At 43.8% G+C, this 21320-nt stretch overlaps 1 protein-coding gene across 1 annotated transcript in view; it reads left to right on the top strand.

Moving 5' to 3' along the window:
* Positions 1 to 21320, top strand: part of FRAS1 (Fraser extracellular matrix complex subunit 1) — a 402590-nt gene that overhangs the window by 172977 nt on the left and 208293 nt on the right. Inside the window, exons 8-14 of the mRNA XM_081139877.1 lie at positions 1164 to 1265; positions 1552 to 1743; positions 6511 to 6600; positions 8395 to 8430; positions 9806 to 9953; positions 11405 to 11548; positions 12894 to 13028. Of these exons, the coding sequence (XP_080996003.1) occupies positions 1164 to 1265; positions 1552 to 1743; positions 6511 to 6600; positions 8395 to 8430; positions 9806 to 9953; positions 11405 to 11548; positions 12894 to 13028 (847 nt within the window). The remainder of the gene's footprint in view (positions 1 to 1163; positions 1266 to 1551; positions 1744 to 6510; positions 6601 to 8394; positions 8431 to 9805; positions 9954 to 11404; positions 11549 to 12893; positions 13029 to 21320) is intronic.

Below are 21320 nucleotides of genomic sequence, written 5' to 3' on the forward strand. Positions count from 1 at the left end.
AAACCTCGAAGTATTATTGGGGCAGTCTGGATAACTGCCTGATAGATAGTAGGCACCAAGTAAAAACCAGCTCAACAAAGAGAATAAATCAGTGAATATTCTGTCTTGGGAGTACCCAGCTGATCCAAAAGAAGGTTACATTATTCAAGAGCACAGAGCATATTAAGAATGAACCCAACTACTTCTCTTGCTTGTCAACCACTCTAAGGAAGACTAAGTAGAAATTGGGATTGGGATTCTCTGTGGAGAATCTGGAACGGAGTATTAGGGGGTGGTATCACAAGTTATAGATGGATAACACAAAATCTGAATGAAACTAACTGGGAAAGATTTTTGTATGTACTAGATCCATGCTGTCGAATCCAGTAGTCACATATGTGCTAGATTAACTTCTCATGGGAGATATAGCCTCTGTGTCTGTTCTGATGTTTTTGGATGCAAGGAACAGAAATACTCCTCTAAAAGTAGCTAAAATGAAAACACTTATTGTCTCATGTCACAGGAAGTACAGAGGCAGGGCAGTTGTAGGGTCGCTTAATTCGGGTCTCGGTGATATCATGGAGGATCTAAGCTCTTTTGATCTTTCCACCCTGCCATGCTCAGCATTTGCCTCTGTCCTCCAGTCCCCACGATGGCCTCCTCAGCTCCAGGCAGCTTATCCTCACACAACTATTACTAAATGCTGGTGGAAGAAGGGAGTGGGCTTTTCTTCACGGGGAGGAGTCTTTTCCTTGACCTCTGCCTCTCTAGTAAACTTCCCCTCAATCCGCTCTGTTAGGATTGGGACAGTGCTGTGCCCTGGCTGCAGGGGAAGCTGGGAAAATAAATATGTGGCAGAGAGAGCTGGGTCACCTGGACAAGAAGAACTAAAGAATGACCAGTGCTTAGCCCACAAACAGGGCCTTCCCATTCATCCTCTGTGCCCGGCATAGGGCAGCCCTTAGCACACCTGTGCGATGAAGGGAATGGAACGACTTCCCTTTGGACATTTACAAACTTTGTTCTAAGAAGCTGTTGCTACCTAAATGATACCATTTTTCAAGAGTACATTCAGTGTGGCTTAATTAAAAATTGTAATAAAAAAGCATGCGTCTCACGTGCCTGTGTTTCTGTTGATATGAGACACTTGATTTCCCACTTTCTTCTTTCCCTCATTTATTCAGCATGGTGAACAGTGGAGTGAAAACGCCTGCACCACATGTACATGTGACCGGGGCGAGGTCCGGTGCCACACGCAAGCCTGCCCCCCTCTAAGATGTGAAAAGGTACTGAGAGTGTGTAGCTTGATTTTCAAAGTTTTATTCCGGGTCACTTGAGAAATTCATTTCTTAGAGCAGTGTGTCCTTTAAGGGAATCAAAAGCTTTATACTGTTTAGTGTATTAGATAAAGATGTGAAAGGTCTGCTTCCAGGAAGGAGGGCTGCGGGGAGGGACTCACCTCGCTGGTTGGGTGGGGAGGGGGCAGAGTATGGTGGTGCTTTGTGCCCTCCTGCCCCACTGGCTCGGGTGTGTCCCTGCTCTCCTGAGCCACCCTTCTCTCTGTCTCCCCAGGGTCAGAGAAGGGCCCAGCGCCCCGGGGAGTGCTGTGAGGAGTGCGTGTCTCCTGCTCGAAGCTGCTCACATGGCGGGATTGTGCGGCACCAGGCCGAGGTGTGGAAGGGCGCGGCCTGTGAGTTCTGCCTGTGCGACCGCGGCCGAGTGACCTGCCACCCCGGAGAGTGTGCCAAGGTGGAGTGCGCCCAGGTAAGAAGCAGGGCATCTCCCCTGGGACTGGATAGCGCTCTCCGAGGGGACAGAGGCCCTCCCTGCTCCTTGCTTCCTGGCAGCAGAGGGACCCGCCAGGGGGACGCTCAGGTTTCGAGGAGCCTTCTAGCACAGAGACTGCGGGGTAAAGTAGATGCCACCCTTTGTTCAGACCCTCGGAACAGGCCCCTGGAGCTTTTGGCTCTCGGTGCATCTGGTCAGATTGGAAGCCCTGAGACAGACACACGAAGGGGAAGGACACGCTGTGGGACGGGAGCCTATGGCCGGTGCAGCTGGGCCTCGTCGCCGGCCGCCTGCCCAGCTGGCCCTGCTTGTGACACAGGCGGCAGCTGCTCCGCCAGCTTCTGCTGCGGCCCACTGGCAGCGTTTAAGCAGAAGGGACACCAGCACTGGGGCTGCTCCTGTGGCTCAGGAAAGGGAATAAAATGGGTTTTTGTTTTTGTTTTAAATGGGAGAGGCTCATAAGTAATTAACCCCATTGACCTCTTTTGACTTCTGCTGTCTGCTGAATTTCTAGAAGCATCTCACAAAGTAGCCTCTGTTTGCACTACAGTATATTGTAGGGAAGTTGCTTTTTCCCCCCTCTTTGAACTCAGTTTTTGCCCACTGCAAAACAAATTGCTTTTACAGTTGTCTCTCCCCCCCCCCATCCGCCCCACCAGTCTCCCTCAGGGTTGTGAGCATGAGAAGAGGGGCACTGGGGAGATCTGAGGCACTGGGTGTCTCTGAAGCCATTTTTCTTTCTAGTTCTTCCTCCCCGCGTCTCAGCTCCTCCCAACACTGAGCCGGAGGAGGCGCAACCTCTCAAACCAGGCTGTCAGTGACAGGGTTGTTTTTCATTTTGACTCCTACTTCTGAGTCCTGGCAGAACTGAGACATGGTTAAGTAAAAAGGGTCTTGCTTCTTGCAGATTTATTTCCCCCCACACGCCTTTTCATTTCTTTACTTTGATTATGTCAGGGGAGTCAGAATGGTTGGATGGAGATGAGAAAAACCCTAATCAGGGCCCCTTTCTCTGGCTGAGGCTGGGCTTCCTAGCCTCGGCAGTCTGCCCAGAGGATGCTGGGTTGTTTCCCAAGGTTTTAATTTGTCTCAGATCTTGGGGTTTGTGGAAAATTTGGAAGAGATGATCATGGTAGGGTGAGTCCTTCAGCCACCTCTTTTGTTGGGTCTGAACTAAGAGTCACATTACAGAAAATAACCTGATTCACTGCCCCCAATGTCAGTGACTTTCCAGGTGTTTTCCTGTGCCTTGTGACACCTACCTGTGGCAGCGTAAGCCAGGTCTTCTCTGTTCTTAGGGAAAATGGGGAGCAGCTGACGTAAGTGGAAAGGGCCTCAGTGTTCCTCAAGTCGCCCTGTAGCCCTACCTCATCTCTTTCTACTTCCATCTCCCACCCCCACCTCATTTTCTCTTTTATGAATTGAGGAGTTTTAATGCCTTTAGCTATTTCTTCAGATCTTTAATCAACTAAATTATTTTCTTCCAGAATACATCCATGCTCCTAAATTTCATTTAAGGCACTGGGTTCTAAATTAGAAACACTATCAGAAGTGAAATTTTAACCAAAATTGAATCTTATAAAGAATATCCCTTAGCCTTCTTTCTGTGCCATACTTATGTGATTAATGGCCTTGGTTAATGACCTTGGGTAAGCCTGGGCACACTAACCTTGCTAGTATGGTTAGTGACCTTGGAAAAGCCTAGGCATACTAATTTCCCAACTTCTGTTTACTTGGAGATACAAATGTGAACAAGACACATTTTGATCTAAGAGTTCCCAACCTTTGGGGAAGTCAGATACATAGACAGAAATTATAATATGTGGCGGCACCAACAATTATGGAAGTATAAATTAAATGCATTAGGATCACCTGAAGAAAATGCCTATGTCTGGCAAGGCAGTGAAAATACATTACTGGTATTTTTCAGTTTTCCCCTATTTGCTGCCTTTTCTAGAATATCAAGGTCATTAGGTTTCTAAACTTGGATACCAAGGGTGGATTAAGTCTAAGTGTTTGCACATCCACAAAGGTACATAAAAGTAAACGCCTAGGTGAGGAGGCAAATTGTGCAGCTTCACAGTTGTAGTAATTATCACATTGGTTATCAAGAGCAATATTCTGAAGAACATTGAAATTAGCACACAACTTTTGTTTAAAAAGGAGCACATGGTATGACTCTTGTCTTTGACAAATCAAAACCCTAGACATTGGAACATAAATAAATCAACAGTAACATAGCACAATATGATGATTTTCATTTTTTTGTATTTTGTGTTTTCTTTGAAGATGAATTCAGATGAAGTCAAATTACCTTTTCTTTTTTAAAGGACCTAGCATTTATAAAGGGTGGGGCAAAAGTAGGCTTATAGTTGTTCATGTGGAAAATAATACAATAATTAATAAATAATAATACAAGAATAAATAAACTCTGTTTCATGCACTCACAACTGTAAACCTGCTTTTGCCCCACCCTGTATACGAAGCATAAAATTGTAGGGGGATTGATGGAAGCTTGTAGCAAAATGCAGGGGCGAGGTTAGGCATGCTATAAAAGTGAGGTTCCTTCCCCTCCCCAGTAGAGGAAAAGCCTCTCAGAAGAGTGTTTCCTGTTCCAGTGGGCAGGTGTGTGGAGCCACAGAGACTTATCTGGTGGGTGAATAAAGGTGTGTTTCACTGGGGAGGGGCAAGCAGGTTTCATATGGCCTATGCAGCAGAATCCTCTCAAAAATAAAAGAATTAGTCTTGTTTCACAAAGCAGTTTTTCTCAAAGCAAAAGTCAAAAGCTAATTGGAGCAAGATCCCCACCGCAGTGAACTGACACAGTTTGGGGCATCCAGGCTTCTTCTATAAATAACAAATCTATTTAGAAATTCCCACCTCACCAAAACTGGGTCCTTGCTCCTCAGGAGCAGGACCTGCTGTTATTTACAGGAGCATCTGGACTCAGAACAGCCACCGTCTTTGCTTTATTGGGGTGATGCAGACTCCATTTCCAGTGCTGTCTGTATGTATTGTAGTGGGCACTCAAGAATCTCATGCATTTTGTCTTTAATAGAAGTACACATACTCCGTCTTGTTTCAAAACATTGTTTTAAGCACCTTAGATTACATGCCTATAAACCCCTTTATGTGCTTTGAAAGCAAATTTCACTGTTTCTGGGTTATGCTTTCACTACTAGCTCATTTGTCACGTTTCTGCAGAACAATTTATATGTAAATACGTCTGCTGTTTGCAGCACCCAGTGCTCTCCACTGGCCTCTGATTGGCATTAGATTTTGATGGACAGCAATCTATAGAATGCCCTTCTTTTTGAAATAACTCCTTAGAGACTATAAAAAGTTACAATCATTCTTGTATTTTTGTGTGTCTTTTAAAACTTTGTTTTCCTTCATTAAAATGATATATTTTTATTCTAGGAAATTGAAGACTTAAGGAAAGTAGAAGAGCTTTAAAATCCATTCATAATGCTATAATTCAAAGCAATCAATGCTCTTTTCATATTTTTCTTTCATGCAGTGTTTTAAGCATAAAATATCATTGTGATTATTCTGTTTATGCTATCTTACATTATTCAATTTTTACCTAACGTGGTTTTTGCACTTTAGATGTAATATAGATTCTAAATTAAATAATGTCTTCATTTAAAGAAATACTGCCATTCTTTAGAAAATAGATATATCTTTACAAAGTAGAAAGTGCTTTAAAATACTCTTTAGCTCATAGACATTAGATGTTAGTGTATCTAACAAAAAATTGCAAACAGAGATTGTATTTTTAACAGGAGATTCCCTGGGAGGTAGAACTGCAGTGGAATTATACTTTCTAAGTTATAAAATTCAGTACTATTTAATGTTTTGTAGTAAGCATTTTTTATTATTTTGTAATGAAAAATAAGAATTTTGAAATTGCTGGTATTCGGAAGTTGAAACGATAAGACTTTGAAGGTTAAACATCTGCCTTCTTGCCCGGCCGGGCGTGGCTCAGCGGCTGAGCATTGACCTAGGATCCAGGCGATCGGGGTTCGATTCCCAGTCAAGGCACATGCCCGGGTTGCGGGCTACAGCCGATCAATGACCCTCTCATCATTGATATTTCTCTCTCTCTCTCTCTCTCTCTCTCTCTCTCTCTCTTTCCTCCTCTCCCCCTCTCTCCTTTCCTCTCTTAAATCAATAAAGGTATATTTAAACATCTGCCTCCTAGTGTGGCATTCCTTCCCTTCCTTTTATAATTTTTAAAATAACGATAACGGAAGTTAGATAACAGCTCGGGCGTGCTGTTTCACTTGTGCCTGAGACCACACCTGTGCATACGGGATGTGTCCGGTGTTGTATTCAAGGGAAAACGTTGGTTTGATTTGAGCGCCGTAAATGAAACCGAACCACGAGTTGAAACCTTGTACACCGAGGAAAGCCTGATTCTTTTCTGAAGCTTGCAGCCTCCAAGACCACAGCATTGGCCTTGGCCATTCTCCTTTTTCACACGAACTCCTGGTCGTGGGCACGAAATTATGGAGGGCTCTGTGCGCAGGTAGCCCCAGAACTGGAGGGAAAAGCCTTGGGGGTGCCCAGGGACTGTACTGACTAGACTCTGTCAGTCAGAGGGGAAATGAGTCCTGGGCCGAGGCAAGGGGAGCGCTCAAGGTTTGCCTTCCAGGCAGGGCATCCAGCTGCTTCGAAAGGTAGCACCGCGACGTGGGGACGTTCATCTGATAGGTCTCTCTGCAACCCTTACTTCTACAGGGTGAAGAATTAATTCACTTAGATGGAAAATGCTGTCCTGAATGCGTTTCAAGGAGTGGCTATTGTGTTTATGAAGAAAATGCAGAATTTGTGAGTATTAGGCTAATAGCTGAAAGCTATTAAGAATTAATAATTCAAAATTTATTTAATGAGGGGGCATGACCTTCTCATTTCTTTCACCTGTTTATTTGTTTAACAAATGTGATGTGGACCTACTATGTGACAGGTACTGGGGATACGGACGTGGACACAGCAGGGAGAGTCCACGCTCTCACAGAGTTAATGTTTTAATGTGGGGACACAGAGGGCCAAGTACTGTCTAGAGAATAAAGTGGCTTAATGGGGCTAGAGAGTACCCAGGTGGAGGCAGGTGCTCTTTTACATAAGGTGATTGGGGAGTCCTCTCAGGCAGAGAAATCTGAGCAAAATTTCTCCGCAAGCATAAAAAGCCTGAAGCAGAAGTGTGCTTGGTGTGTTTAAGAAACAGCAAGAACATGAGTCTGGCTGACGCCAGGTGACTGAGGGGAAGGGAGGTGGAGATGAGGTTCAGTAGTAGCCTGGATGCCATGATAAAGGTGTGTTTCACCCCGATGTAGGTGGCAGCTGCTGGTGGGTAGTAAGCGGAGCAGTGCTGTGATCTGGCTTCTTGTGAGAGGATCACCTGGGCTGCTACTTGGGCAAGTGACAGGGGGTGAGGCTGGAAGTAAGTGTTCCAGTTAGAAGAGTTTTGCTCTAGTCCAGAAAAAGGGTGATGGTGGCTTGTTCCAGGAAGGAAGTGGTGAAATGTGATCAGGCTCTGGATTTATTTTGCAGAAAGAATTTTGATGGATTAGATGTGTTTTGAAACTCTGTTTGCTAAGGTTTTATTTCTCCCTGTACCTGTACCTTTTTATTGTATACCCAAAGGAAAAACACACACATACTTATCTTAATCTCTTCAAATTCACTCTATTCATGTAGCCCATATTTTCCACATGAGGTTGTGGAATATTAATAAATTCACTGTGTTCTTAAAATATGCCACTTGATCATAAATAGAACCGTTTCGTTGACCAAGATTATAAGAATTACAATTCAACACTTTGATTTGTGAACTGATTCCTGCACACTTTTCCTTTGTGATTCGGGTGGATTGCATCTGCTGAGGAGCAGGATTGTGTAGGGTTAATGCACAGGCACTAGGTTGAAATCCCTGCTTTGCCACACACTGTGACCTTGGGCAAGTTACTTATCCTTAACTGTAAAATGGTACTTACCTCATGGCTCTATTGAGATGATATGTACAGAGCACTTAGAACCATACCTGACACACAGAAACAGCTTTAAAATGATATTATTGTTGTTATGTTGTTGGCGTTGTTTGTTTAATAGTGGTGTTTCATAGTCAGTCATTCTCTTTTCTTAAGAATTTGCGAGATTAAAGGTTCCCTATAAATGTTGAATCTGTATTTTCTCAATCAGAGTATTAATTTTCCTGCTCATTTTGGGAGATAAATTAAGCCCAGTGGAACTGAAGTAAAGCAAATTTTTTAAAATAAGTACAAATTCCCATAATGCTTTACCTAGTGCCACACAAGATTCAAGAATGTAACCTTGCAAGCTTAGATCTTCTGACTGTGAAGTCCTTCCTGTCGAGGGGAGTGGAAGTCAAGTGCTCAAACACAAAGCGAGAATGAGAATTTAAAAATATTTCCTGGGCAGTTGTCTTCACCTCATATTGGTATGCTTTTCTTATTTTCGAGAAAGATAGGTTTTATTCCTATTTATAACTGGCAAATGATGTAGCATGTCACTTGGGGGAAAATGGATAGTTCCTAATGAAAAAACAGATCAGCCTAATGGCGTTTTTAGTGGTATAATAAATACATTTCTTTTTGTTCCTAGATGTCCTCAAATGTGAGTGAAGTTAAACGTATTCCAGTAAGTATAGATTTTAACTTTATATAGATATTTATAAAATTATTCTAGGCTGTTCTGGGGAAACCTCACTGCTTTAGTGTTTTTAACAGTCATGTTTGATGGCCGTGGCCTAGGACTAAAAATCTTAATGATAACTAAGACTTTGATTCATTGAATGTTTCCTCCTTTCTTTAGCTTATTTTTTTTTTTTCCATAATTGGTCATTAATACTACAAGGGCCTGCGCAGATCCTTTTTTGTTCTTGTGATGATTTTCTCCTGATTTTTTCTGGCCTAAAAAATCTCAGTTAAGTCTAAAGTACAATTTTATGTACCGCAAAACGTTAAAGAGAGAGCTTTTCGGGTCTTGAGAGTGTCCACGCTCCAGGCAGTGCCAGGTGTTCCTGCCCTCTGTGTTGTTTGCAGGACAGTGCTGTGTAGTTTCTTTCTAAGGGAGACTGTAGCGTGTTCGTTTATTCAAGCAGTCCCGCAGCGGTGGTGGCTGCCGAGTCTGGTCTGCCTTGAGATGGAAGAAAGCACTTTTGCTTTCTCAAGGCAGCATTTCTCATTATTGTAATATTATCATTCAGTGTTGCTAAATACTGTCGCATTGTTTGGAATTTTAATATCAGTTGGCTTAATAAATATTATACCAAATCTTTGTTTTAAAATATGCTTTTCTAGTCTCACCTGTTTTACCTCCTTCATCACCCCAAAACATTCTGGTGGGAACCCTTGTCTCTTTCTTATATCCTGGGTGAGTGGGAAGCGATAAATTAATAATAAATAAATAAGCTCTTTATAATTTACATTGGATTCTCTGTCAAAGTACTAATGTTTATTAACATGGTTTGGTTGGCTGAAGAGAATATTTTAGTGTGAGGCAGCCCATGGCAGGCACATCTACAGCCCACTGAAAGGTCCCTGCCCAAACTTTCACTTTAAGAACGCAGTGACTCCACTGTTACTCTTACGGCAGTAACCATGAGGAAATTCTTGGCTTGAACCAACTTCCCACTGTTATGAAGATTGTATTTAATGTACCTGCTAATCACTAGGTAATGAGTAAGCCCCTGTGGTGTTTTGTCCGTGAGATAGGTTGAGAAACAAGTGTTCTGTGCTGCTTGCTTATCCTGGTAGCCCCAGAAGGCTATCACAATTTATCTCTCTGCTTGGGTTCCACATTAAAATAAACCAATTAAAAACAAAGAAGGAGAAATGCTGCCCCTTTACATTTAGGACACCTCTCCTCCTGTCCTGTTTCGGAGCTAGGTTTGACATACTGCTGATCAGGAGCCTGCACTCTGTCCCTCGCGGAGATGACAGATTCTCCATCGGGAACTGCCTCTGAGCCTCTGCCCTCTGCCAACAGCGTCTTTCTTTACTGTTTATCGTAGGAGGGGGCCAGGTGGGAGGACGGCCCTTGCAAGGTGTGCGAGTGCCACGCGGCTCAGGTAACTTGCTACGAGCCCTCGTGTCCACCGTGTCCAGTGGGCACGCTAGCCCAGGCAGTGAAGGGACGGTGCTGCCCGGAGTGCACGTCAGGTGGGTCCGTGTCTAATTTATTTTACTGAGATGGTTTTACTATAAAAAAATTCAGAGAGTTCCGACTCCCCAGCCCCTTGCTTTCCCCCCCCAACCCACCCACTGGGCCTGTTGGTTTGTTTCTTTCTTTCTTCCAGATTTTTCTAACAAATGGTGTTAATTAATCTTGATCCATGTATTTGCCATATTCAACTGATGATGGGTAGATGACCTCTGGGCAAGTCATTGGCCCTCTCTAAATCTTCATTTTCTTGTTGGTGAATGTGCTTTATCTACCTTACAAAATTACTGTGAAAAAATTAAACAACATAATTTTTGAAAACTTGTAAAGGCAACTGTATGTGTTAGGACTGTTTCACTTTTGAAGCTATGAGGACAATTGCTGAAAGTTTGTTATGGATGTCCATTTTTTTTAAGGTGAGCTATTCAACAGATGGCTCCTTTTGGAGTTCTCAAAAGGGTTCTTGAAGTTTAAAGACTCATTAATTTCTTCCAAAAGAAAATTTTATCTACTTGTTCTGCAACTCTGCTTTCAAATCACCTGGGGTTGAATTAGTTCCAGTTAATAATTGTTGGCAAGCACTGGAGTTACTCTGGCTGAGCAATAATTTGCCCATGAGCTTCGTCTCTCAGAGAAGTGACATTTTCTTCCATTCATATTTCATAATTAATTGTTTTCATCTGTGGGTTGCAATTTTTCACATTGGCAGTTGCTCTTGTAGCTCTCAACTTATTTTGGCTAATCACAGTGTTTCTGTGAAGAGTTTATCACAGGAAAAGCAAAGCAACTTTATGGTTTAATTACATTACCTTCACTAAAGTGCCTCTCTGGGCTTTCCAAAACAAACATTTAGCACATTGTAATACACCACACCTTGCAAATCAGGTCCTTGACAACTTCAAAACCTGAAAGTAGTTCTTTGCTCACAATTACTGTTAAATTCAGTGCTAATCCCAATTACTGGCAATGAGATTTGAAATTTTGGAGAAAAAGGAGAAAACTGGCTGAATTTTTATAAAAGAAAATAACGATTTTTTTAAATTGTTTTATGCCTTAACTTTTTATGCACATCAGAGCTTAAGAATATCTGAAAAGTCATAAATGATCGAATCTGTTTAAGTCATATATTGTAGAGCTAGTCATTCCTGTCTAAAGAGGCATTCCTGCAGGTAGAAGCATTAATAGAGCTGGTCTGGTAATGTTTTTAGCATCTTCAATTTGAAGCTACAGGAGACAGTGATATCATTTCAGATAAGGAGAGATTCTTGGCACTCTCACATTAAAATCATTTTTTTTCTATTTGGGAGGCTTTTTCATACATAAGTTACAGAGTTTTCTGTTCTTCATATTCTACACAGTTCCATATACCCTGAGATTCTTTTTCAGAAGGATTTAAAAGAAATAAATCAGGTGGTCTTTACTGAGTTTTCTTCTTTGTCTTTGATTGTAGTTTATTGCCACCAAGACTGCTTGACCTGCTCTCAATCTCCAGACCACTGTGACCTCTGCCAGGACCCCACGAAGTTGCTGCGGAATGGACGGTGTGTGCACAGCTGTGGCCCAGGATTTTACCAAGCCGGTGCTCTCTGTTTAGGTATGGCTCTAGGCAGAGTCCAGAGGTGGACAGGGGCTGACTGTTGTCAGGAGGGGGTCATGGATGCAGGAAACGCACAACTTCCAAAAACCACTAGTAGGTAGTAAAGCCATCCATAGGTTACTTGGCCTCTTTACCTGCAGGTCTCTTTCTTCTAATATTTTGCAGGTCTCTTTCTTCTAATATTCTTCTAATATTTTGACGCTTACTAGGAGATAGGTGATGGGGAGGGTAGACGCTTGCTAGGTAGTCATGGCTGGATTTTTCATTTTTTAAGACTTTCAAGGATAGTAAGATCAGGATGCTTGGTGTCATTTATTAAGACACGCAGTGAATCCAAGATAGAACTTTAGAATTGATACGGACCTTTGAGATCACTTACTAGAACTTTCTCATTTTGCAAATGTGGAACCTGTGGGACAGAGAATCAACTGGCTTTCTCAGCATCACACAGGTAATTAGTAATACAGCTTCTCTCTCGTGGGTTCTTACCAGAGGATCCAAAATGGGTCCATGTGCATTTTAGAATTCTTACCCATGTGAAAAGGAGAACTTACCTGGGAAAACTTCGTGTAGTTGAAGACAAATTATAGTTACTTTTTTTTCTGTCTCTGACTCATAGGGTTAACTATGAATTTAAGAGTGTGTAGGTTCATATACTGGCAGTGAGTATTTAATCTCTTTGTGCCTCAGTGTTCTCATCTGTAAAGTAGGGTAATACTGGTACCTTCCTCAGCGGGTTCTGGTGAAGATAAGTGAGTCAATATGTAAAGTGTTTAGAATAATGTCTGGGATATAGTCACTGCTCAATAAAGTTAACTGCTTTTATTATTTTTGCAATTATTCACTTATTCTTACTTTCTCTCCTGATTCATGATCTTCAGACTGTTTGCAGGTTATTTATATATCTGCTATAGGTTGTGGAGGAAAAGAGGCCAGGGATAGTTTTGTAAAATGGTTGAGTGAGAAAGATATTGGGGGCTAATGGATAAAAAGAAAGGAACACACCCCTGAACCAAACTGCCTGGCTTCCAATGCCAGCTTCATGTGACCTTGGGCAAGTTCCTTAACCTCTGAGTTTGTTCCTCATCTGTAAAACTGGGATTAATAATATCCACCCCATAGGGTTGTCGTGAAGATGAAATGCATTCACATATGTAGAGCACTTTGTACAGTGCCTGGCATGAAATATGTGCTGTATAAATGAAGGCTAAGTTATTTTCTTGCCTTGTCCTCTGTGACCCCAGAACCTCAGAACTGGGCTCTGCAGGAACTGACTCTGGGGTGATGTCTTTGAGCTAACCAGAGCTTCCCTTTTCTTTCTCCCGACCTTGTCCGGAGCCAGCCTGCCAGCCTCAGTGCTCCACGTGTACCAGTGGGCTGGAGTGCGCCTCCTGCCAGCCTCCCCTGCTGATGCGGCATGGGCAGTGTGTGCCCACCTGTGGCGATGGCTTCTACCAAGATCGCCACTCCTGTGCAGGTAATCACCGGCCAGACCAGCTGCTGGTTGGGCCACTAAGAAAGCCACTCCTACTCCCAAGCCATCTGGGGTCACCAGGAGCTGTAAGCAGCTTTTCAAGTAAGAGAAATTATTCTGAACAGACTCCTGATGGGATGAGAACAGTGAATGAGAGAGATGATACACATTGTTTTTATAACCTCATTAGTGCATTAGTGATGTACATATGTGATACAATTTTTATAAGTCCTTCTGCACATATTTGGGGGCACTGGGACAGCACTTAATTGACCCCATACTTTTAGTTCAGAACTGTCATTATGTTGTAAGTTGGATTCCTTTGTAGTATAAACACACATGGCTAAAATGAAAATAAAGGGGAAAGTACATCTATATATTTTTAAAACTTCATTTCCACCTAAAGAGAGAGGGATAATCAGAACTAAGAAAGTGACATCATAATATTGAACTTGGACAAAAAAGTAGGCATTTATTTAAAAAAAAAAAAAAAAAAGAAAAGAAAAGAAAAAGAAAAGGAAAAAAGCCCGGCCGGGCATGGCTCAACGGTTGAGCGTCAACCTAGGATCCAGGTGATCAGGGTTCAATTCCTGGTCAGGGCACATGCCCGGGTTGTGGGCTCGATCAATGACTCTCTCATCATTGATGTTTCTGTCTCTCTCTCCCTCTCCTTTCCTCTCTCTGAAATCAATAAAGATATATTTAAAAAAAAAAAAAGAAAAGTAGGCATTTAAATTTGCTCTAACTTTACTATGTATGTTTTTTTGTTTTTTCCCCTCACCCGAGGATATTTTTCCCATTTTTTTTTCCAAGAGAGTGGAAGGGAGAGAGAGAGAGAGAGAAATATCGATGTGAGAGAGACACATCCACTGGTTGCCTCCCTCAGGGGCCAGAAATTGAGCCTGCAACTGAGGCACGTGCCCTTGGCCAGAATCGAACCCCGGACTCTTCAGTCCACAGGCTGACACTCTAACCACTGAGCCAAACTAGCTGGGCCACTCCTATGTAGATTATTCACTGTATATTCCTACTTATATTTTAAATTAAGATCTAGGTGAAATTCTAATAGTGTAACAGTCTCTGGAGGTAGGTGTAGTCTTAATAAAATTTAATTTGTTGTTTATACTTGATCTTTTTTTGCAATAGTGATTATAATCATGGGTATAAGTAAAAAAGTAAATAGGTGAAGAATTGTTAAGTGGAGAAATGGGAGCAGGAGGTAATGGTGAAAGGAAAGACAGGCCCAATCCTAAGGCGAAGTCCTCCTGAGGGCGGAGACGGCATCCAATGTGCCCGGAGCTGAGGCAGGTGCGCAGTGGTGGGTAAACCCGGGTGGGCAGACCGGCGGAGGGAGCGGGCGGGGTATCACCCCTGGTGTGGGGGGAGCTGCCCTCTGCAGCTGGGCAGGAAACGGGCAGGTGCTTGATGAGAACGGGAAGGTGGCCAGGCCGACGGTCCACTGCTACGCTCCTCTCTTTCCTGCCCTTGGTTAGATTTTCAGGGAAATCATTTGAAGGGAAATAGTGAAAGAGAAGACATGCATAGTATTCTTCAGATGTGCAGGCTGAATGGGCTCTAAGGTTTGTGAAGGTCCCCTGTTTGGAGGCTGCTGGCCCCCTCCTTCCAGGCTGTGGTCAGAAGCACCGTCCACGGGATTGTGGTCACCATCTTAAACGGAAACAGTGGCACCGCGTGTACGCACTGGCCTTGGCGCCTGGCTCTGGGGTTGCTTGAGGGCCCTAGGAATATCTTCTGTATCCTGTAGCCACTAGTAGGTAGTAAAAACCCCAACATCAAGGGCTGCACAAAGCGTTCAGCGTTTGAACAAGTGTTTGGTGAATGAAGGGACGTTGTACCTCATGGTGATCCTTGAAGGACCAGTGTTTCAAAAGAAGTTTCAGCCATAAAAGGGAAAAGAACCTTTAATGTTTATTGATTATCGTGTTCTCTTTACCTGTTATTTTAGAGCAGGTTCAGAGTGGGCACATGCAAACGGCTCTGTAAGTGTCTAATGTTTGCGCAATTTAGGTAAACTGCTGAAATTTCAATTTGATGAAATTATTGAATGTATTTTTTACTCCTTTCTTTTATCCCATCAAAGAGACCTCCTACTAGCACTCCTGCGACAGATTTGCCTTTAAGAGGGAATTACTTTCCCTTAGATTTTATTCCTCCCTCCATACCTCCTCCACCCCTTGCCACACATCCCCCGTACATATTTACATTTTTATTTCTTTCTTGTTTCTTTTGGGGGAGCATTTTCCTTCCTCTCGTGCCCAGTGTTTTAATTGGCAATGTTAACGCTGTTGTAGGGCACTTTAGAATAGGTAATGTTTCATTTGATTATTGGTTTACGTCGCTGGCTGCTTCCACATTCCATCCACATACTCATACACAAATGCCTGTAGTAGAGAGTCTGGGAAAATTGAATTCCTTCCAGGGAATTAAACCAATTTGCTTTAGTTCAGCCTGGTTGCATTTTTATGCATAAAATGAGAAGAAAAGAGAGCGGGGGGCAGAGAGAGAAGAGAAGAGACTGGTCTTAAAAATTACAGCTAAACAAACTTGTAATCAATTTCTATATACTGTCTCTATGCTGAGACTACTACCCAAATAATCTTTCTTCTTTTTTTTCACTGAATTTATTGGGGTGACACTGATTCTCAAAACCATATAGGATTCTAGTGTACAACTCAATAAAACATCATCTGCACACTGTGGTGTGCACCCGTTGCCCCAAGCAAAGTCTCTTTCCATCCCCATTCCCACCCCCTCTGCCCACCTCCACCCACCCCACCCCCCTTCTGGCTATCACCACACTATTGTCTGTCTCTGTGTGGTGTGTGTGTATGTGTGTGTGTGTGTGTGTGTGTGTATATATACATATATATATATGTATGTGTGTGTGTGTGTTTTGCTTAATCCCTTCTCATTATTAGAATTTTTTTCCCAATATCTTCTTGTGCCATTTTTGGTGGGTTTTCACCACTGACCTTGGAAGTCTGTCGGTCAACCAGTGCTCTTCCAGTATGTGTTAAACTTTTCCAAAGGAAGCCTGCCAGTCTATGGTCACAGCAGGCTTTTTCTGGATTCATTCCTCTTGGCAGGGTCATTTGTGTTATGACTGGCATAATTCTCCACTCTATTGACCCATCAAAACCAAAAGAAAGTGAACATTGTGCTGAGGAAACTAATTACCAGAAATTTCCTGATTAATATTCATGCTCATTGCATCAGATCCAGGCAGAGTGAAAGACGTTGGGCAGAGCCCAGCGGCACATCAAAGTGGCTCTTCATCAAGAGAGTTCAAGCAGGTAAACCAGAGGGAGTGAAAGAAGACAGGAGCCCTGCCAGGGGATCGCATCCCTAGGGGCCCTTATCATTTCCCCTTTCCCTGATCCTGCGGCATACACACACAGACACACATGCTGTGTGCGTACAGACCTGGGCGTATGTGTGCGTGTGTTAATATTATTCTTGCACTCTTGTGCTTGACTGAACTGAATATCATGGCACCCGCACCAGTCCTTGCTTCTTTCCTCCTGCCCTCCCCAGCCTTGGAGTAGGATGTTTTATCACTAATGCCCAGCACCACCCAGTTTTTATACCAGTCTCAACCAGAGACAGGTAACATGTAAGTTGCCTCTTTCCCACAGCTGGTGGGGCCAAGTCATAATCATCCTCTTAGTACCCACATTTCACATTTTAGGCCTGGAATTCAGGCTTCTGCCTTAACCTTTTGGCTTCCTTTGCTGCCAGCTGGGGTCTGGTCCAACATTCCTATTGCCCACCCTGCTGCACTCTTCTTGACAGTAAGGACATCAGGTCCTAGGAATGGGCTTCCACTTTGATTCCTGCCACCTTATCCTGTTGTGACCATCTTCAGGAATTAATAGCCCATCTCAAACTCATCCCAGCCTGCTGGCCAGGCTTGATACATGTATGGATGCTCCTTACCCCAACTCTCAGCCCCATCACATCACATCACCTTGCAGCCTTCTTGCATGGCTCTTGGGTACCCCTTGTACTGAAAGAATTATATTCTCCTGTCAGAGTGGTGGTTCCATTGCCTCTTCTAAGAAACCCTGGTATTAAATCTAAATCTGGATCCAAACTGAGCTCACCATGTCCTCAGGACATTCTTTTTTTCTTTTGAATTTATCTTTATTGTTGAGAGTATTACTGATGTCCCCCCTTTTTTACCCTCACTGCCCCCCTCCTCCTGGCTCCCACTCCACTACAGGCCTTCACCACACATCTGTGTCCCTGGGCAATGCATATATGCATATAAGTTCTTTAGTTTCTTCCCGGCCCCCCGGCCCCCCTTCCCTCTGAGATCCCTCAGTCTGCTCCATGCTTCCATGCCCCTGGATCTATTTTGTTTGTCAGTTTGTTTTGTTCATTTGGACATTCTTTCTTGCTTGTCGTGTTCCTCTTTTCAACCAGCCTGTGTTCCACTCTGGTGGGACCATTGACTTGTGCACACAAATCCTAGATATAAGAGCCCATTAAAAAGAAAAGTTAAAACCACCAAACATATGCCATGCGAGATTAGTTTAAAATGAGTAGCTCAGAGGCCTGTAGACTTTGAGTAGAGAAAGAGTAGAATTTAACCCATTTTTGTATGTGTATCAGTGTTTGTTTTGTTTCCTTAAAACTTCCATTATTCACAAAGGCCTAAGGATGGAGCGGTGTGTACCCCATGGCAAGTCCTGCCTTCGTTCTGCAGGCCCGAGAGGGGAGGGACTGCAACGCTGCGCTCAAGACCCTAGGCTCTGGGGCCAGGTCACCTGGATTCCAGCCTTGGCTCTGTCACTTACAAACAGTGCCTTCTTGAATTCTGTGCCTCAGGTGCCTTATGCGTAAAGTAGAAACAATAACATCTGCCACATAGCGTTGTTGTGAGGACTGAATGAGAAAATTCACACACGTCCTTAAGGATGGGGCCTGGTACCTAGCAAGCCTGCATATGTTCGGAGACAGATTTGTGCTTTCCACTAGCCCTCTCCCCTGCCCCCTGCTCCCTTTCTCTCCCCCATTCACCCTCTTTGACCACCACTCTAGGTCCTGAGGATGTGAAGATAAATAGGACTCCGTCTTTGCCTGTAGTGAGCTTCAGTGAAGGCAGGGTTAGCTGCTGCTTTCAGAGCAACACACACAAAAATAATAGCACAAGGACCTATGTGGTTTATTCTATATCTGATTGCTGTGTCTTCTTAGATTTTGAAACTTAAAGAATCAGACAGTTAAACTCTACCTCTCATTGCTGTAGGGTTTGGGGCAAGTCACTTAATCTCTTTGAGCCTCAATTTCCTCAACTAGACAATGGGGAGAATGTTATCTACTGCAAACCATTAATATGAAGTTAGAAAAGATGTTCGAAAATGTAAAGATACTGTGTCTTGCACATAGTGAATGTCTGTCAAAAGGCAGCTGTTGTCATTATCGAATGTTCCTTTATTCTTGAATTTATGGGAATGAAAACCGAACAACCTGCATTAAGAAACAAAGAGCCATGCCTTTAGTGCCTGACCTAAAATAAAATATACCTTTATGTGTTGTGGAGAAATAAATACATTACAGAGGACAGTTTACTGTATTCCTCACAACAAGGAAAAATCCTTTCATTTTCTTTAAATGCTCAGAGCAAATGATGAGAATCTGTAGTTATTTGTTTCTCGGCCAATATTACGGTATATTTAGAGGGAAAACGTAAAAGAAAACCCATAAAATTTACATAGAGGATGCTGACCTAGCTGAGATGGAAAAGCTGTGGTTTGAACAGAGGAATTCCTAAAGTTAATTATTAGTAGGAGCCACGGTTGACTCGCACAGCCCAGTCACTGGAAATGAAGCACTGAGGCCCTGGAGCTGGGTGCAAAGCAGCGACAGCCCGAGGGCCTCGCATGATGTTCCAGTGCACGGCTGAGCCCAGGGCGGACCCCTTCCCGAAGGCGGCTCTCAAGAAGACAGAAGCACTCCTTGTTCCGCTGGATAGTCGTTGTTAAGCAGGTCTTCTCCATGCCCATCCCCCACACCCCAGAATTGGAGGGTCAGTCCCAATCACTGCCAGATCACATGTTCACTTTGGGGGCCCAGCACATCCTGCCCCTTGGTCTTCACTCCCTTTGCTCTGCTCTCTAAGCCTCCTGCATTGTTCAAGCTTTCTCTGCCATTCTGGAGCAAGCATGGGCTCCCAGTGGCTGAATGCCTTGTAAAGGCGACTTACTGCCTCGAGCGGTGTCTTCTCCATTCTGTTTAACAAATATTCGTTGAGCCTCTTCACTGTACCAGGCACCAGGGATACAGTGAACCGACCGACACACAACTGCCCTGTGGTTAAGGAACTTAACTTTCCCACCGGGAGAAAGGTGTCAATAAACAAGTAAGATAATCAGATAGTTAGCGCTGCCTGAATTCATCACTATCAGTGCTATAGAGGCTGTTTTAAAGGTACGTTCCAAGTTTTGAATTCCTCACGTTGCTAAGTGCACCGAAGGCCTCTGGAATCATCTTTGTTTGGGAAAGTGTGATAAACCATTGCATGGAGGAGAAAAGACAGGAATGCACAGGCATGCCTAGGCCTTGGCGTTCAGGTGATCTGTCTCCCATTAGCTTCTGTTATTTACTCCCTGTCAGCAATTCCTGCCTAGGTGTGGCCTGAGGAAAATTGTAGAATCTCTACTTTCCCCATCCCTCTTTTTCTTCCCTTAATTTCCCTCTTAAGCTAGTGGGGTACCTTATCAGTGCTGGAGGGTGACTCTTTAAAACAATTGTCGCTGGAACTTGGAGCATGCCCATGGACTGTTTTAAGCCATTCAGAAGGGAGGATCATAGGATTGCCTTCCTTACAAGTAAGTTTCTTGAGTAAACTGGACCCAGGAAGGCAGGTGACAGTGGCATTCCAAGTCCCCTTCCCCTTTGGACATTCACGTCAAGGATACATGGAGAGAGGAAAAAGCAGCTGGTGGAGTTTTGCCGGGGACCTTTCCTGTGGCGGGAGGCTGGCTGAGTTTGGCATTTGTCTGCTCCACTTATAGACCCCGGCTGTGTACGCCAAAGGACAAATGACAGAACAAGGGTATCACATACCAGCAGAGAAAGCCCGCCACAAATGCGAGGGAGTTTATCTTCCAGACAGATCCCATTTCTCCTGACAAATCTGAACCCCTACATAGTTCAGCTATGGATTACAAACTAGTGACACATCTTCTGGCTTTCTGCCCGGTTCCTAGCATTCTCAGTTATTTTAGCTAAACTCCATGGCACGCACTCTTTCTCTTCTCTGTTTCCCACCCCAGCCCTCTCGCTATCCTGCCCCCCCTTCTGTTTTGTGCTTCCCACAGGGCTCGCAGCCCCTCTGCCTATCACTGCGCAGGTCTGAGCGGGCTGTGCTAGAGCAGCCAGGAGGTCTGAGAACTCTCTCCATCAAAAGCTTGGTTTTGGTTGGTGGGCCCTCCTTTGGCTCTTCAGTTACTGTAGACAGATACTCAAGATGTCACTGGAGAAATCAACAGCCATTTAATTAACAGGTACTGAGGAAAAACCCAGGGAGTCCTAGCAGCTGTAGGCGGCCAGTGGTCACAGTGGAGAGAAGAATCTGAGGGTTCCATTTGGCTCATCAAGCTAGGCCTAGGTAATCACTGCACTGAAAATCCTTGGGGTGGCCCAGCCAGCGTGGCTCAGTGGTTGAGTGTCGACCTAGGAACCAGGAAATCACAGTTCGATTCTTAGGGCACATGCCCGGGTTGTAGACTCGATCAACAGTAGGGGGCAAGCAGGAGGCAGCCGATCAATGACTCATCATTGATGTTTCTCTCTCTCCCTCTCCCTTCCTATCTCTGAAAAAAAAATCCTTGGGGTGTACTTGTGTTTTAGATTTAGGAGTACAGGTAGAAGGGCAAGAGGTAGGAAGGATAAGAATGTTCCTGGAAAGCCGGCCTGTCTGCCTTCATCCCCTGACTTGCATACCCGTGGAAAGCTAGCCAGCTTGTACATCTCTCTCGACATGGACCTGCCAGAGCCTCCCTCAGCTGGGACTTCTTGCCTTCAGTTGAAGCTCGGTGCCTGTAGAAGACCCTGCAAAAAATTCAAATATATTACCTAAGACGAGTAAATTATTCTGCTGTATCACAAATATGGTTACTAGATTAAGTAGCTATTTACCCAGCACGTGCCTTAGGGGAAGGACTGCAGGCTTTTTATTTTCTTCCTTTAGTAATTTTCTCCCTAAATACTAAATGGACTCATGTTTGCTCCAAAAAATAATTTGATGAAGTTAGTAAAATTCAAGGC

Source organism: Miniopterus schreibersii (genome assembly GCF_964146895.1).
Source record: "Miniopterus schreibersii genome assembly, chromosome: 1".
Lineage (NCBI taxonomy): Eukaryota > Metazoa > Chordata > Mammalia > Chiroptera > Miniopteridae > Miniopterus > Miniopterus schreibersii.